General features: G+C 42.2%; 2 protein-coding genes across 2 annotated transcripts in view; both read right to left on the reverse strand.

Moving 5' to 3' along the window:
* Positions 1-2964, reverse strand: part of LOC119562776 (metal transporter CNNM2) — a 164567-nt gene extending 161603 nt beyond the window's left edge. The window contains exon 1 of the mRNA XM_037875961.1: positions 2396-2964. Within this exon, the coding sequence (XP_037731889.1) occupies positions 2396-2709 (314 nt within the window). The 5' untranslated portion in view covers positions 2710-2964. The remainder of the gene's footprint in view (positions 1-2395) is intronic.
* A 12630-nt stretch (positions 2965-15594) lies between these two features.
* Positions 15595-18440, reverse strand: LOC119562775 (electroneutral sodium bicarbonate exchanger 1-like). Its single transcript, XM_037875960.1, is given in 2 exon segments — positions 15595-17582; positions 17585-18440. Coding segments are annotated over 2 exon segments (2127 nt in total). The 3' UTR covers positions 15595-16311.
* Between the last annotated feature and the right edge of the window lie 811 nt (positions 18441-19251).

Genomic DNA, 19251 nt, shown 5'->3' on the forward strand with positions numbered 1-19251 from the left:
CCCTTGAAGATAACGGTCGGCCATGTTCCTTTTATTTTGTCACCAATAGAGACCTTTAAAACAGCATAAAATGTTACGAGATTGTAAAAACGCCTTCTCCAACAGGAATTAGATAGCTGAAATTGGTATTGAGTTTTTTGGAGAGAGAGGGCGTGATAAAAAGGGCAAATTTTTTCAAATGTTAATTATTCAATAGAAGTTACCCGCGCACTCCGCTCTCTTTTAGCGCCTGCAGCGCTTTTCGCTTTTATATTTCTGTACATGCTTATGTTTCTGACAGCGCCAAGAAAGAGAGAGCAATACATAAAATAGGAAAAAACATGTACATTTATGTATGATGGCTAAACATGAAAAATCTTTAAGTGCATTATGTACATTTACTTAAATCTAAATGTTTCTTGTACAATAAAATATTTGGTCGAACAGCTTTGTTTTAGAGACTTATATTTGCTGCGCAGTCCGGCTTTGACGTCATTGCTTTTGTTTTTGGGCGGTTGTGGTCATTAAAGTGGGCGTGGCAAAGACTTTTTAGTTCAATCGATAGGTATTGACGAAACCAATACGTTTCAGTTAAATTATTTTTTCTAGCATCAAAACTGTGGGCGCCACAGTTTTGGGCGGTTGGTGGGCGTGGCACATTAGCGTGAGAAACTTGCGCTGCATACGAAGCTAATGATTCTTAATCTGAAATCCCAACTCTCCAGCCTTGATAATTTCCGAGATATGAGCGTTCATGTGAACGATTTTTTGAAGTAAGCGGGCGTTAGTGTGAGCGCGCACCACGAAAAATCTAACTTGCGCTGCGCAGAAATCTCTAGAATCTGCATGCCTAATCCCAGTATTGCAGCTTTTATTGTTTCCGATATCACAGCGTTCATACGGACAGACAGAAATGGCTTGATCGACTCGGCTAGTGATCCAGATCAAGAATAAAAATGCCGCCAAGCCCTTCTCGATGGTGCCGCCTGGAAATAACGCTACACTGCATAATATCAAGCGGCGTTCAGGTTATATCAGGGGTCAAAACTATGTGTTCTAGTTTTTATACCCGTTACATAATGAACGCGTCGAGCTTGCATCCATTTACCCTTTAACGCGCCTCAAATCCCAAACAAACTTGTGTAGAAGGTGTGGGAGAAAATATTCCGCGTTACATGGATGCAAAGTCGATTTCGTGAATAACTGCAATTCGGAGCAGGCAACTGTTTATTTATTTATTTACCAATTTTTATTGAATGATTCTCTTCACAGCAAATAAAACAAAAAAGAACGCTATAGTCGAGTACCTCGACTATCAGATACCCGCTATTGCAGATTTCTGAGCTTCTTACGCAGAGCCAGTTTGTTTCAGCATCGTGCCACGCCCACTCGAACGCCCACAAACCGCCCAAAACTGTGGCTTCTACAGTTTCGATGCTAGAATACAAATATTAAATGAAATGTATTATTCTCATCAAAACCTATCAATTGACCCAAAAATAGTTTGCCACGCCCACTTTAACCCCCACAAACCGCCCACAAGCTACAAAAAATCATTAATATGAACGCGGATATCTCGGAAACTATCATAAATAGAGAATTGGGATTTCAGATTTAGATTCCGATGTCTTGTACGCAGCGCAAGTTTGTTACGCGAATATGCCACGCCCACTCTAACGCCCACACCTGTGGCGCCCACAATTTTCATGCTAGATAAAAAATTTCAACTGAAATGTATTAGTCTCGTCTATACCTATCGATTGACCCAAAAAAAAGTTTCTCACGCCCACTCTAACGCCCATTTCTTTTAAGTCTGTCTACCGCCCACAAAACCATACATATATTGAGATCGCGGCTTTTCTGCTTGCATATCTCCATTTCCCTTTGGTCTCTTAAGCTGAGTAACGAGTATCTGATATTCGAGGCACTCGACTATAGCGTTCTTCTTTGTTTAAACTGGTATTTAGACAAATTGCGTTAAGGTGTGCATAGGATTTCAAAATACGCTTTGAACGACAATATAGCACAAGTCCGTAGAGTTCAGAAGTTTTGCCGCACGGTAAATAATTTCCGGACCCTAAAAACACGTTTTGGGGCAAACAAGTTAACTGTGTTTATTGCTGACACTGCGAAGAAAGTGAAGCCAAAATATTAGATTGCTATACATACATATGTGCAAAAACATTGGTGAATCACCACATTGGATGGGTCTGCTTATAAACAGCACACAACCAGATTTATCTAGATAGATACAAAAGTGTACTTATGTATAGCGCATACATATGTATATTTGATAAGAAAAATTATAAAAAAAATACTAATTAACATTAAATATAGAAATAACAAATTATGCTATTTTGATAGTTGTAATCTATAAACTTAAATATATATATGTATCTTAGTGCGAAAAACTTGCCTTGCTGCATTTTGTAATGACGACATAGGCATTAAGTGCACCGCAGTTCCATTGATACCATTGGCAAAAAGGATAATTGTGATAAGAGAGGCGAAACTTGCGCTTTTCATTGTTACCGAGCCGAGCACCCGGCATGCTCTTGCAATTAAATTTTCATTTTTTAATCTCGTTTCCAATTTTTTTTCCGCTTGTACCAAAACATGAACAAATTTAAGCAAATATTCCAGGATACTAACAGTTTTGGTAAATTTAAATTGTTTAGCCCATTTAGTCGGCATCTGACACTTGAAAAAACACTGTTTACTTCTTTCCATACCACGCTCTTGGGAGTTACTGTTCACGCTGATTAACACAAAACAAAGTTGATTTGAGTTTGAAAAATTTTGCGACAATTTTGGGATAAATTTAAGTACTTTTAAAAATTGAAAAAAGGTATTCACAGTTACAGCAGAGCCCACATAATTTTTTTCCTAATAAAGAGATTGCGTGTTCCTTAAATACTTTTATTCGCCATACATTTTATTCGCTCTTATAAGTTCTCTTTAGTATGACCGCGGAATAAATAAAATTAGATCCCGCTTACACTATGGTCGAGTTATGATATTGTGAGTTATTATGGGGTAATTCCCTACTTTCATTATGGACGCATAGCGCTTGCGTCCGTTATATTAAGTGAAGAGCGGCAAATATTTTCGAAGATAGTTTTTTTCAATTTATTTTTATTCGATTTATTTGAAAGTGCTCCCAAAAAAAAAACTCACGCGAAAAATGTGAAAATCAATGAGGTACACGTCTTTGCCTTATAGCCTTTGCACACAGGCGCCTAAAATCGCTGAGGTGAACAGCTGAATTCAGTTGCTCCGGATAAATGGAAGACAACCCACTATATATCCATATTTTAAGCAACCATTTTGTCAAATTTTTGAAGGTAATACTCTAGTTTACGGTCCTCACCCCCAAAATTCGCGAAAAAATTATCCTCTACGGACCGCGAATTCTTAAGAATTTACATGAAGAAATAAAGGCGCGGTCTGCCATGGTTCTTTTGTAATCGAATTTCAAAGTTACATGTCTTCCTATAAAAATAAATTAGCCTTTTTTATGATTTTGAGTGTTTTGCTATAAAAAAACATAAGGGCTTTTTATCCCTTGCATTGCATTAAATAATACACTATCTAATTTGTATGGTTTTTTTTTATTTAATCATTAACATTTTTCCGCACCTCCATATCATATCGGGAATCAAAGAATTAACTAATTACTTTCAACGTCTGCATCGGCTGGATCCTAAATAAATAAATATTTATGAGAATATATTTGATGTATGTTTAATACAAGAAAACTTAAAATTCGTGAACGTAAAAATTAGTTTAATGGACCCGATTTTTTTTTAATTTGTTTTGAACGATTTTTATTAATTTTTAAGTTCACGAATTTTTAATTTTCTTTTTTTAAACATACATCAAATAACTTTAGCTTTGGATTGTATAAATTGGCCATCGCTGTGAAGATGCCGTGAATTAATGTGGTGTGGGATTTGTGCTTCTTCAGGAAGGACCCGCGCAGAGAGATTTTGTAGTTGCGTTACAAAAAGCTGAAGGTTGGTCATAGCTTTTAAGAAAGCATAGCAGTACTTATTTTCAATGTGAGATAAATTTCTGAGTAGGTCCTCCACCAACAAAAATGTCCTTATAACGGAAAAAGAGGCTACAACTCGCTGCAGCGGAAAATGGAACCGCACACGAAAAATCGATTCAATATTACAGTGCTTCATTCAGGGTAATACTCTAGATTAGGGGACTCACCCCCGAAATTTGCGAAAAAATTATCCTCGATGGATCGCGATTTCTTTTGAATTTACGTGCAAAAAGAACTTGGCGGTCGTACATGGTTTTCTTGTAATTGAATTTCAAATTTCCCGGTTTTGCTATAAAAAACATGTGTGCTTTCCTCATACTTACTATAGAATCGAGTTGCCTTTAAACTTTAGGTAATATTGAAATTTGCATCAAAAATTGTTGTTTATTGATTCATTCTGTTCAACATGACGTGCCAATCCTGCTTTCTAACGTTTGGAGATTTTCTCGGCATGGATGGGAAAGCTCATTTGCGCTTCCTTCAAGACCATCTGAAATTCAACCACTCCATCAATTTTGTTGACCCAGTCACGAAGGCAAACACCCAAAAAATTAAGCGTCTGTGGCGGAAAATTCCGCACTATGGCCGAAAGAAGGAACACTATCATGGATATTTGGCGCGCTTCGCCCATTTAAAGAAGCACAAGCCGCACTCCGTGTGTCTCCATTTCTTCTTTAAAGCCTTGGCGGATATGTTCAGGCCGAAGAGCAAGTCATATGATGTATGTTAAATATTAAATCAAAACATCGTAATTAAAAACAAAAAAATTAATAAATAAAACAAATCGCGGCGATTTTTTTTAATTTCATGCCAAATTTTAATTGCTGCATTTATTTTTTAGTTTGTACTTACACGATGTTTTGATTTCATATTTAACATACATCATAAAATTTCTCATATATAATACTTCGATGTCGACTAAGTTGTTAATTGGGACACTCTTTGTCATATATTCGGATCTGCAACGTGGACTAGGCCTATGGGGGACAACAGTATAAAACAAGGAAGAACGCTATAGTCGAGTACCTCGACTATCAGATACCCGTTACTCAGCTAAAGGGACCAAAGGAAAATGGAGATATGCAAGCAGCAAATGCGCCACCTACCGGCGGTAGACAGATTTAAGCGTTGTGGGTGTTAGAGTGGGCGTGGCAAAGTTTTTTTTAAATCAATCGATAGGTATTGACGAGACCATTACATTTCAGTTAACATTTTTTATCTAGCATAAAAATTGTGGGCGCCACAGATTTGGGCGGTTTGTGGGCGTTAGAGTGGGCGTGGCATATTCGCGTAACAAACTTGCGCTGCGCTTAAGCCTACGGAATCTAAATCTGAAATCCCGTTTCTCTATCTTTGATATTTTCCGAGATATCCGCGTTCATATTTACGATTTTTTGAAGTTTGTGGGCGGTTTGTGGGCGTTATAGTAGGCGTGGCAAACTTTTTGGGTCAATCGGTAGGTATTGATGAGAACAAAACATTTCAGTTAAAATTTTTATTCTAGCATCAAAACTGTAGGATCCACAGTTTTGGGCGGTTTGTGGGCGTTAGAGTGGGCGTGGCACTCTTTTGAAATAAACTTGCGCTGCGCAGGAATCTCAGGAATCTGCATGCCAAATCCCAGTATTGTAGCTCTTATAGTTTTCGAGATCTCAGCGTTCATACGGACAGACGGACAGACGGACAGACGGACATGGCTAGATCGACTCGGCTAGTGATCCTGATCAAGAATATATATACTTTATGGGGTCGGAAACGCTTCCTTCTGCCTGTTACATACTTTCCGACGAATCTAGTATACCCTTTTACTCTACGAGTAACGGGTATAAAAAGAACCTGAAACATTACTTCAATGGTGGTTCCGAAAAGTGTTCGTTGAAATTATTTGAATAATTATAAAGATACAAGTGATTGGAGTGTTATTTAATGCATTAAAATGGTGGGGGACCGTGGATGGCCATGATCGTTCATGGCCGTCACTGAAATCACGGTACTGCATTATGAAATCAATCATGTGTCCTTTATAGACCGCACTCCACGTATAACATGATTATTTGGATATTGTAACGAACTGATTTTGTTGTCTGCTCACTACGAGATTCGTGCGGCTAGCTCAGAAGATTGTGTGTTCGTCCCACCAAATTTATATGACGTGACTGCCCCGTAGATCAATGAGAAAACACAGGGTTCGAATGGTAACAGTGGGATTTATTCTTGTTTTATTAGTACAGTGGGTGTGTGGCTGGGCTGGCCTCGGTATCTCCTTGTTCTGGTTCCGCCGGCTGCTGGTGCTCCTCGTCCTGGCTTGTCGACGCGTTGAATCGACGTCCGCGGGCTCCTGAGTCTCGGGACGCTCGTAGTGGCCGCCTCTGCTCGCTTGCCGACGCGCTGCCTCGGGGTCGCTTATCGCGCCTTGGACTCGCAGAGAGTTCGGTCTTGTGGGCTTAGGGAAGCGTCACCGTTCTCAGACTAGGGTGAACAAGCCTTGCTCTCCAGGCAATACCAGTCCCTTGCTCTGTCCCGGACTGTTCCGCTAGGTTCTTGCTCAGATCGCTCTGACAGTCAAGGCTATCGCCAGGAAGCTGCCTTGCAGTTCACTTTGCTTTACGCCTAGCGCAGACGAACGTTCCACCCGTCTTCACCCTAAAGCTTGACGTCCGCGACGCTCCTGCGCTCCCCAATGAGCTCCGCGTGGCGATGGTAACGTGGCTACCGGTGATGTCTGCTGGCGACGCTGCCGATGTCCTCTGCGCTGTTTCTTGTCTTGCGTGTTCTTAGGCCACCGCCGTTCCGGGACTTGCCGAACCGCTGGGCTTATCCAGGACAAGGTAATCGCAGGGCTCTCCAGGACAACGCCTCTTGAAACCACAAATCGATCCACCGCTCGTCCTTCGCGCCAGGTCCTGCTTGGTCGGGCAAGGTACGGAGGGTCCTAGACAACTTTCTCCCCGAGCTCACGGTTCCTCATCGCAGGTCTCTTCGCTTGACTCTGACAGACACACCGGGCGATTCGCCAGGGTATGGTCGTGACAAAGTTGGAAGCCAAACGCCTTGACTTAGCCGTGTGATGCCTTCCGGACCTCAGCCACTTCTGTCTCAGTTCGGAGATTCCTGATGTCCCAATCCCAAACGTCTCGACGTAGCGATCTTGCTCCTTGTAGGTTTTCCAAGGCGCTGCTTCCGACGATTCGCCTTGTGGCTCCCTTGTAGTTTACTTAGTTGACTGACTGTTCACTTTGGTATCTTGACTGATCTTGATGGTTTGACTCCTCGTGATCGACTGATCCAGCTGCCAGCGCTCTGCCTCCGGGAACCATTATTTCCCTTTGAATCTCTCCACTCCGGGTCCAAAGTCCGTGGTTCTTGTTTTACCCAATTGTGCTTTACGCACAACTTCCAAACGAAGTTCTGCCAAATGCTGCCATCCCGCTGGTTCCCGTGATGCATGTGGTACGTCTGTGTGCCGCTACTCTGCCGAGATGTGGTACTTCTTCTCCCGGTTCAAATTTCACGGCAGAGTCCAAAGTCCGGTGGAGTTCCGTTATCCCTTTATGCACACGGCACTCTTGCCATGCCCGCCAAGTCTCCACTCTCTCATTCTCCGCTCCTTGGTCTCCAAACTCTCTTATATTCCATCCTTGTTCTCCAAACTCTCATATTCTCCATCCTTGGTCTCCAAACTCTCTCATTCTCCCACATTGGTCACCAAACTCTCTTCTTCTCCAACAACTCCTCGCTGCGCCGTTACTACGCGAATTCGCCGCACTTTTGGTTAAACCGGCATTTACTTTTCTTCGATCGATACTTGTCGGTTACCATGAATGCACCTCTTGTGCCGTCGCAAGTAATTCATGTCTAAAAATACCAAAGAACAAAATTCGCAGCGGAAAAGATCTCCGGAGTGACCAAGCTCATGCCTCTTGAGAAGATTTTCAGATCGGAATTCTTCACTGCAGTAGGAACATTTAATCGGATTCGTCTCACGATTATGGGTAAGCATATGCCGTTCGAGGCTGGAATTACTACAAAATGTTTTAAGGCAGATATGGTATGTTGGTTTCTTGGCCCGTCAATTTTTTTGATTTCTGATCTATATTACTACTACTATTGCCATGAAACCAATACTTCGCGCAGTACGGTTTGTAACGAACTGATTTTTATCTATTAACTGTTGGTGCGATGCGTGTTTTTGTCTTTTGTGACCAGCTGGATACGGTGTAGATCTGATTCTGCACCGTCCCCTTCCTTTCCTAGGGTAACAACTAGACGAGCTCATCCGGCGCATTCCGTATAGAATCTCCGGTGTGTGTCAGGACTGCGCGACTTGTGTTGCTTGTCTCCCTCCGTGCATACTCCCTTCTACGTGGCGTTATCGGTTGACTCTAGCTCGCGCCCGACGCTGAAACCGTTGCCTCGTCGTCGGGGTCAGCGTTGTCCTTGCCTGACGCATAATCCTGTGGCCTCGCAGTCTGGATTAATGTGAAATCTTAGTGTATATCTTGACGCTTAATCCTGTCGCCTTGTACCTCTTGTTACCCATCAGTTCCAAAAAAAAGTTTCACTTGTGAATCACCCTGTGAATCCCGTGGGATATGTCCTCTTTCACAAGTGAAGAACAAGTGTCGCTCCATATAGAAAATTGTATGGGATGTCCGCATTTTCACAAATGAAAGTTCAAATGAAAATTTTTCGAAGACCCATGGGATTTCACTTGTTCCCTATACTCATTTATCGAATGGCTAGTTACGTGCCGGTGACACGTCACACGTGAAATCACTTTTGATAGTCAGAATATTTCCAATGAGTTTTCACTTATGAAATTAATTGCAAGTGACACGTGAAAATCAGAATTTTTCCTATGAGTTTTCACTTATGAAATCACTTGCAAGTGACACGTCCCAAGTGAAATCATTTGTGAAACTCATAATTTTTCCCATGAATTTTAACTTATGAAAATATAGAATTTTTAATACATACAATTTTAATTACATTTTAATTAAATGGTATTATTCAGATTTTCAATAAGGGGACAATTATTGTTAGTATTTCTGTTTTTTTGTTTTGTTAGTTTGTTTTCCACGTTCGTCATCGCCTTTCTCAAACATGTGTCCGGGTTCTCGGAGTCCTTGGCCAACGCTCCTGAAAAAAATGTATGGGCATATGGTTAAAACATGCGTTTTACTTTTCAATTTGTATATTTACCTTTTAGAGCTGTGTATAAACCCTTTGCGGTATTTTTTTTGCCACAAAACATTTCGTCATCTACTTTCGGCTAACGGAACCCATTTAATACCTTCAAAATTTACGTAGTTTTAGTTTAACTAAGATCAATGCACAACATCTTAAACTTAACGTAGCACTTACCTGACTTTATTATATTAACTTAAAGAAACGATTAAAGTAACTCTGCTGCGCACAATTAAAATGGATGCTTCCCTTTCAATCACTCAAACAGAATGCACCAAGTCTTCTTCTCACCCCTTTACTTGATTTCTTTTGATTTCTCTTCGTCGTTGGCGCGTGCCAGTGCACCTATACCCTTTCTAAAGCGAAAAATATCCGACTACATAATTTTTACTTCTTGAGTAAAAAACAAAATATGAATTTTTTTAAAAATGTTAATTCTAAAATATTTTAAATATTTAAATCAGTTTTAACGGACTAAATTTCTATAACTAAACTTAAAAATTAAATTATAATAAAATAGTATAATAAATAAACATAACATTATAAGTAAATTCAATTAAGTTAATTTTACTATAATCAAAAATTTTACTTTTATAAAACAATAAAGTTGTTTATTTTCGATATACAATAATGCTCCTAAAATATTAGGGCATGCACATGTCGCTGCTCTACGAAAATTTTACTCGCTAGCCAAACATAACGGAGAGACGCAAAAAAAACGGACCAACCGAAATTTGTCTCTGCGAGTGCAGGCAGATTATAAGACAAGAAAGAGAGGGAACTTCCGAATATCTGCCACTCTTTGTTGCACGATCGTTTTCGTAGGCAGTCTTCTACGCTGTGCCGACTGCTCTGCTGACGTCAACAGCGGTACAGCGTTTTAGGCACAAAAAAAAAACAAAAAAGCTTTTTGCCTTGAGCCATGTCACCGCGTCCCTACTGCAGAACTGAAGGGTAGTTATCTGATGTGTCTGCCGTCTGTTCGTTTTGTTGTTGCTAAGCTCGCCAACGTGAACGCTCCGTTCTTTCTTTGACTGTGTGTGGCGTATTTTGTAGATCACCGGAGAGACGAAATCTACAACCTGGCAGCCATCGTACCTCGGGGCTAGTTTCGCAGCGAATCCTTCAGCCGCTTTGGACAGGTGATGTTCCTTGGCCCATACTACGTCGCCCAACGCTGGTGTTCATTGCCTCCTTCTCAGATTATAGTGTCTGGCTTGGTCCTGGGATGCCTTTTCCATATTTCTTCGTACGATCTCAAATACCTCCCTCAGTTAGTTGGCGTTTTCTTCCGTGGTCTCCGTAGCTCGTCCAGTGCCTAGGGTTTCCTTTTTATATAGGCTGCTGGGTAGACGCGGTTCCCTGTTTGGGTAAGAAACGCCGGTATATGGCCGGTGGATTCCAATGGGTTTTTTTCGTCCCAGTTTCTCTGGTTTCTGCCCTGCGACTGGTCTTGACTGTTCTGTTTGCTCGTTCAGTCGGATTCTCTTGTGGTGTGTACGGTGCGGTGAATTTTTGCCTCATACCCATCTCAGCCAGGAAACTTTTGAAGATACGGCTTGCAAACTGTACTCCGTTGTCCGTTATGACCACCTTCTAGAGCGACTCTGCTGCACTCTGCTAGCACTGCGCAGGGGCACCAGTTCCGTCCATTTCGAAAATCTGTCTATCATGACCAGCAGCACTTGGTTGCCGTGCTTAGATCTTGGTAGGGGTCCAACGAAGTCTGCACATACCGTGGCCCATGGTTCCTCCGGCACTTGGGTCATTGGGCTTAAGCCGCATGCAAGTTATATGACACATTGTTTAGGGGCTCTTACCCAATTTATAAACAACTTTGAGCCGAGAGCCAATTTCCAAATAACTCTGACAGACCCGAGATAAGTCCGTGGTCAGCTATTTCTGTCAAGCATGCCTCCAAATCATTCCCACCCAGATCAATTTCACGCAGTCCGCTGTAGCATATAACGTATGATTTGGGAAAAAGCTGGTGGAAATAAATATCGCTTTTAGCGAGGCACGAATTACGTCTGTGGTCCGGAGGTGGCTGGTCACAGTATTATAGATATAGGTGCTTATTTTATTGTTCCAATGAAATAAAGACAAGGATAAGCTACTCTGCTCGAGTGTCACTCTTCGACTAACTTTATTCTGTTCTGAGTATACAAATGAGAGCTAACTTGGGAGTGGGGTACATATGTTGAGATTGCGAAACTCCTTAGGTCAGCAGTTCTCGGCCGGATGCCTGTGGCCCAGTTGTTTACTCGGTTCGGTATCCCGTCTGCTGTGTCGGCGGTTTGGTGTCCGGGTTGAATGGCATCTCCGCTAGTGGGACAATGCCCGAGGGGGTTTAGGTGGAGGTGATGTCATGAGGAAGACATCAGCGGTAACTCCTCCCCCCTTAGCTTGGAACGATGGCCATAACGAAGGTATGGTGGGAGTGACAATGGGGTCCGCCGGGGTGGGTGAAAGAATTATCTCCTTCCTGTTAAAGGTCCAGGCAACAGCCGTAATCAGAATCGACAGTGCAACGAGTATGTATATAATCGACAGGTGAGTAGTGGTTCGTTCCTCTATGTTGGTGACTGCCAATCCATTTTCCAGATTACTAAGGTGTAGTACCTGAAGGTTTATGGGTTCGTCCGTTGGGATTGTTGTTAAATTCTGGACATGGGGAAGGTTTATCTCGATGTCGTCAATTATTGTAGTGGCGGCCTCGACGTATTTTGTCCCATTAGCGGATATAGAACAATTATCGTATTTTATAAGCATGGAACCGTTGAAGATCCTGCTCGAAATGCAGTTGGAAGTAATGTTCAGATTCTCCACGTTGAGGATCACCATCAACCCTTTTAAAGGAACGAAGATCTGTGGTTGGTGACCTCTGTTCGTTGTGCTGCAGGTCGCTTCTTTGTCGTCCAGCAGGTTGTGAAGGCATTCTGTGTTATTGGGTGTCAGAGGAGTTTCGCAAATGTGTGTACCTCCCACTTTTATACAAGGTGTCTCAATTATGTTAACTTCTAGGTCATTCTTAATTATAACATTAGGTGAAACTGCGTATTTGCGTAATTAAAGGTTTCGAGAGAAAAAAATTTGAATTGTAAATACTGGTCAATATATGTGCTTTAGTCAGAATTTTCCTGTTAAAGTGTTTCCACGTGTGAGAATTTTGTTTAGTGTATCTATCTTAGGAATTTATTTTCTCTTTTTTTGTAAAGTGTGTTTAGAAAATATGTTTTTTTTTTTTTAATATAAATGTAATAATGTTGTGTAAATATGTATGTAGAGATAAGGCTTAATATGTATATTTAGTTACTATTGTTCGTGTTGTTGTTTTATGTTGGTAATCTGTAATGCAGACAATATTAGTGTATGTGTGTGTCTTATTGTGGTGTCGTGGCAACCATGAGGCAAAGTGAATGGGCTCGTTGGGGGAATAGGGAGCATTATAAAAAGTTGTTATTCAATTTTAATTCTCTTTTTTTCTTAGTCAGCGAGTTTTTAAGTTTGTGTTGTTTTTCTGCAACATTGTAGCTGCTCTTCGTCGGGTCTAAGACCCAAAAGTATCGGGTTTCGTGGCAATGGGGGAAAAGGGAGACAATACAATAGATGTGAATTATGTGAGGCTCCAAAAAATTTTAAATGAGTGCATCCATTTTTTTTTTATATATATATCCATATAATGCGCGATGCAATTTGTGCCGATCAGCGATTGATGGTCACAATTTGATATGGGTACAATAAATATAAATTTCAGTGTAAGATTTTTTATATAAATATATATCCATATAATGCGCGATGCACTTTGTGCCGATCAGCGATTGATGGTCACAATTTGATATGGGTGCAAAAATATAATTTTCAGTGTAAAATTTTTTTATTTAAATATATATTCATATAATGCGCTATGCATTTTGTGCCGATCAGCGATTGATGGTCACAATTTGATATGGGTACAAAAATATAATTTTCAGTGTAAGATTTTTTTTGTTCAATTTTTTTTTTTTTTATTTTTTTGTTCAATTTTAGATTTAAGCCAAATTATTTTATTTTTATTTGTTTAGGTTTTTTTTGTGTTTTCTTCTTCTTGGACGTTGATGCACTATGGTCAGTACAAACAAGTGGCCCTTACGACACCAAGCAAAGCTTGTTACGCGCGGAGCCCTAAACCGATTTGGGCAAGTAAACGAAATCGCGGACATGGAAAAAGACGACATAACAATAGACAGTTTAAAATACGTGCTCACATAGAATGGCTAGTAAAATAGAAATTTACAAATTATTGGAAGATAGAAAATACATAAGTTTATCATAATTAGTTGCATTAGGGCTATCAAACAGTAAGACGTGACACAGTGCATTGTAGTCGTCACAAAGAACCCGAAAAGGATCATGAAGGGCATAATTGGATCTACAAATTGGCAGAGACAACGGACGAAAACGACGAACTGTTCTACAGGGTACAGGGTCCAGTTGAGGGAGCTAAGAAGGAAGGGAGAGTCAACATCACCATTAATTAATTTATGCAAAAACATAACTCCATGACACTTTCTACGATGGTTCAGGGTTGGTAAGTCCAGCAGGCGTAACCTCGCATGATAAGAGGGCAATCGACTTCCTGTGTCCCAGTTTAAACCTCTTAAAGCAAATAAAAGAAATTGTTTTTGAACAGACTCTAACATATTTTGGTAACAGCTAATTTGAGGTGACCATATACACGAGCAATATTCCATTGACGGACGAACAAGAGAAACATACAAAAGCTTTGTTGTGTAAGGATCATCAAACTCCCTTGACCAACGCTTCATAAACGCCAGGAGACTTCTGGCTTTGTTAGTTATAGTAGATATATGGTCTTTAAAACTAAGTTTATGATCAAATAGAACGCCAAGATCCTGAACAGAAAAAATACGTTCAAGGGCGTTATTTCCGATAGAATAAGAATACATAGATGGATTACAACGATAAAAGGTCATAAAGTTACATTTAGAATAGTTCAAATTCAACATGTTAATCATGCACCACGTATACAAACAATCAAGATCTAATTGAAGGTCATTACATGAATTGGGTAAACACATGGACAAACATAGCTTGACATCATCTGCATACATTAAAACAGTTGACGATTTTATGACATAAGGTAGATCGTTAATCATTAAGCCAAAAAGTAAAGGTCCCAGGTGGCTACCCTGTGGCACTCCCGAAGTAACATTAATTATTTTGGATTTTTTATTATTAAAACAGACCATTTGAGTTCTATTAGAAAGGTAGGAAAATATCCACTCTAGTAGGTTGGGCGGAAAACCTAAAAGAGACAATTTATAAATAAGAATCCTATGATTCACTGAATCAAAAGCTTTAGAGAAATCGGTATAAATCACATCAGTTTGATGATGTGTCAGAAAACCTCTAGTAATTAAAGACGTAAATTCAAGTAGGTTTGTAGAAGTAGAGCGACATCTAGTGAAGCCATGCTGACAAGGTGAAATAATAGAACTGCAATGATGCTGCAACTGACAGGTAATCATTTTTTTCAAAAAGTTTTGGAATAGAACTGAGTTTAGCAATACCACGATAGTTTGAGATATCGGACTTGTTCCCTTTTTTAAACAATGGGATAATAAAGGATTCCTTCCATATGGATGGAAATCTACATTGACTTAGGGACAGATTAAATATCAATGTTAAGGGAAGAGCAAGATAAGATGAACAATTCCTAAGTATACAACTTGGTATTCTATCAGGACCCGGTGAAAATGAGAGCTTGAGAGTATTAAGACTCTGAAGGACATCAGTTACATCAATCACTGGTTTGAAGATAGAGTTCAAATGAGGTAGTGGGTATGGATAATCATTATTAATAACACTATTGCATTTCGTATATGTCGATTGAAAAAAGTCTGCGAATAAGTTGGAAATATCATTATCATCAGATGCTACATTATTATTGAGAAAAAGAGAGGGAGGGAAGCAGTTAGATTTACGTTTAGAATTGACGAAAGAAAAGAAAAGCTTAGGATTACTTTTGAAATCACGCTTACAACGAGACAGGTAATTTTTTAACAATCAGAATTGTACTGGACAAATTCCACCTTAGCTGAGCTATATTTGGTGAAGTCTGTCTGTAAGCCGGATATTTTGAACCGTTTAAATAGTCTGGTTTTTTTATTCTTTAGATAAGATAGTTGACGGGTAAACCATGGAGAGCTGTAAGAATCCTTCATGGAGGAAAGAGGGACATGTTCATCAAGTAGACGGTAAAGGATTTTGGATTTTGACCATGAAATTTTTACATCAATTTTCGCTACAATTACGTGTGGGTTTTGTGTCGCTGGTTAGTTACTGGACCTCTCGACCCGATGACTATAAAATAACATAACAGGTTCCATTTAATACATTAAGGTACTTGTTGTACAGTGTAAACGTTTGACTAATTATGACTTAAGCTAGAATTTCATTTACATTTATAAATATAATATTTGTTTATATATATATAGGGTAAGAGTAGTTTTAGAGTAGGTTCGGATAGATAACACGTTTTTTGCACTACGAAAAGCCACATAATTTCTTTTTTATAGGTTTGGCATTTACAAGTGGTTTAAAAGCGTTTTTTAAGCAAAGGATCAAAAAGTAGTTAAATAATTGTATCAAAAAATATCGTATATATAAAAACAAAATGCAAAATTGCTGCATGCCATATTTTTTAAAATTATAATGGTGTGGGGTGGGGGGAAAACATTTACAAAATACTGTTAAAGACATGATAAAAACGTATATAACAGAGAATAATGCATATTTATATATATGGGTAGATAACTATGGTAGCTGATTAAGATGTATCAAGACCGACAAAATGCAAATTAATCAATAATATATTAAAAATTGAGTTTATCGGTATCGAAACGATCGAAGCAAGTATCGCTAATCGTTGGTTTTGTGCGGGGGACTGGGCAGCACTGCAAACGCAAATGATATGGGCAGCACTGGTCCGTGGGATTTTCTTTTGTTTCGGCGTGTACGTGGATGTGGGCGTGTGGGTGTTTTCTTGTCTAAGTATGCGTGTGTGCTCGGTAGGTGTTCAGTGTCTTCTACTTTTTGAGCAGACTGCTCTGTGCCTCGAACTCCTTCTCATTTGCATTTGAGGTGGAGCAGCTGATGAGGACAGCGCCACCGGCACTGCCCGCACCACCAGACCCAGCGAGGCCACCATCGAGGCCCAGCGGCTTGGTCACCACCCGGCCACGACTACCTTTTCCCCAGGGGAAGATTCGCGCCAATAAGCCCACCTCAGCGTCCAGTTTGTGCAGGTCATCTGCCGCCGCCCGCTTCGTCATCTCCGGCATTATGTCGTCCAGAATCTTCAGCTCGCGACGAGTGAATACCAGATCCAGGGCCTTTCGTATACCAATCATCACCACCAGCATCAGGGGAAACAGGATCGAGGTCTGCGAGAAGGACTTGATCAGCCACAGAATAATGAGACAGGCCAGCTGAATAATGGTGAACAAGTGGACGCGTTTGATGGGAACCTGGCGCAGGAACATATAGTCCGGCTGGTACTTGGCCGGCATGAACATGATAAGTATGCGATCGAAGAACTGCAGACCCTTGAGCGAGGCCACGCCCATATAAAGAAAGACGCCGAACAGAACTGGCATGGGAATGTGACGGAGCAGCGGGGTCAGCAGCACGGAGCCGCCGATGGTCAGGAAGATCAGAATGTGGGTCACCCGCTGCTCGCGCACTCCCAGGAACTGTGGCTTCTCGCCAGGGGCCGAGCACTCCGATTCCAGTTTCAGCGAGTTCACGTGGTTGATGCTCAGCACGGTGGCAGCCACGAACCAAGGTAGACCCATCACGCTGCAAATGGCGATCAGAATCGAGAGGATGAACAGATCCAGATGGTAGCCACAGCCCTTCTTCAGTTTGTTCTCTTTGCGATTCACAATTACGGACGTGATCTGTTGGTCCATGAAGATCAGGATGGTTCCGAGCAGGGCGGGAAAGACGGCAATTATTGGCGACCACCAGGGGTTCTTCTCGGAGAATGGCGGTATGAGCCAGCCCCTGGTGCTAAGTGTGGGCTTCAACTCGTTGGGTACCTCCAGTTTCTGGGTGGGCACACCCAGCGAATAGTCGAAGAAACTCATGGCGAAATTCGCGATCAGCACGGAGAAATCGCTAATGTACTGGCGAACAATCGAGGGGAAGAAAAGGGCGTTCTTGAACTCCTTCAGAACGGTGGAAATGAGGAAGGTGCCGGCGCAGAGAACCACCGACATAAGGAATACGTTTTCGGTGGGCGGGCTGCCGCAGTCTCCACCAACCAAGGTGCCATTGTAGGACTCACAATAGTCCAATTGTACTTGGCATACTCGATCACACTAGCATTGCTCCCAATTGGCGGTGTACAGACACAGTCGTATATCCCCTGATTGACCGGAAAGTTCTTACCGATAACCATCACATTCTCAATGGCCTTGTAGATAAAGATAAACGCGATCAGGGTGGCGAAATTCTCCTCGGTGAAACGGGTGATGTAGCAGACGAGGGCACTGGCATCAATCGCGGTCAGGACGATACAAATGTCGGCGACCCACTTGCCGATCCAGAACCGGAAGGTCATATATTCCCAGCCCATCTTCAGACAGAACTCGTAGATAATTGACTCGAAGACCAGGACTGGACCGGTGGACCCGAGAATTGTCAGCGGCTGACCCGAAAAGAAGCCATAGCCCATGCCACAAACGAACCCGGACACCAGGGACTCCATCGCAGCCATGTGCTTGCCAGTGGCCTCAGCCAGCAGACCACCGAACGTAATGATCGGGGACAGGCAGGCGAAGTACAGGAAGATCCAGGAGGCCACACACTGCATGGACAGAGAGTCCTTGTAGTCGCTTAGGTACCAGGGTGCCTTCCTCTTGATGTCGTTGATCAGGCCTCCGAAGAATCGGCCCGTCCGGGACAGACCGTTCTCCTCCCTCAGGCGCGCCTCCTCCTCCTCCTCGTCCACCTCCTCCTTGGGCAACTCTGGAGGACGCTTGCGCACTTCCTGGGAGGGAATGGCCGCCGGTGGCTCAATCCGAATGGTGGGATCCCATTCGCCCGGCGGCAGCACGGTAACTGCATCGAGGAACTCGTCCACTCCGGACAGCAGGTGATCCCGCTTGCGAGCTCGGTACGCTACCTCGTGGAAGATCTCGTCGGACATCATTTTGTGCCGATCAGCGATTGATGGTCACAATTGATATGGATACACACACAAAAATTTTCCGATTTAATTAGCCATAAGGAACTTGTGAGATGGTTCCGAGGACGCCTAGCTGGAGGCGACCAAGCGGGTCGCAGGTTGCGGATAGCGAACGGCCTATAAGGCCAGCTGTGAATAGCAGTAGGCTAGGTCAAACGGATTCCGTCAGACCGAAACCTCTATAATAAACAGCCCCGGACAGCCAGCGGGTATCTGTCGCTGTTTAGCGGCAGTACCGTCGATGCGAATTGTTCAGCCGCATTTAAATAGTTGCTCTACACAACCCTTTTTCCCCAAACGCACAACCTACCTCCTTCCTATCCCACACAACATCTCACCCAGGGCCGGACTAAGGTGTAAATCGGACCGTGCCGAGAGTCAGCCAGGCTGAGGGCCCGGGTTAAAAACTAGCTCAGTCTCTAACGGTGGGCTCAGGGAGATGGCGGCCCCCTGCTCTATTTATCGCCTTACCCGGGCATCGCGGATCTCTGCCCGGGTGGACCTAAAAATAAAAACACAATGGAGCCGGGCACTCCTAAGAAACCCGTGACGGAGGAGAAGGTGGGTGCGACAGGATCTGCGAGTGTTGGCTCCGCCTGTGCTGGCACCAGCTCGGGGGCTATCCCAAAAGGGCCCCACCCCAAACTGGGGGTGATAGGTGGAAGACAGGCGGCCGCCAGCACCTCTGCAAAGTGCGCGTCGGCGCCAAAAACTGCAGGAGGTATGACTAAGACGGTCGCTCCAACCACCGAGCAAAATAAACTCACCTATGCGG

This window comes from Drosophila subpulchrella, unplaced genomic scaffold (assembly GCF_014743375.2).
Source record: "Drosophila subpulchrella strain 33 F10 #4 breed RU33 unplaced genomic scaffold, RU_Dsub_v1.1 Primary Assembly Seq94, whole genome shotgun sequence".
Classification (NCBI taxonomy): Eukaryota; Metazoa; Arthropoda; class Insecta; order Diptera; family Drosophilidae; genus Drosophila; species Drosophila subpulchrella.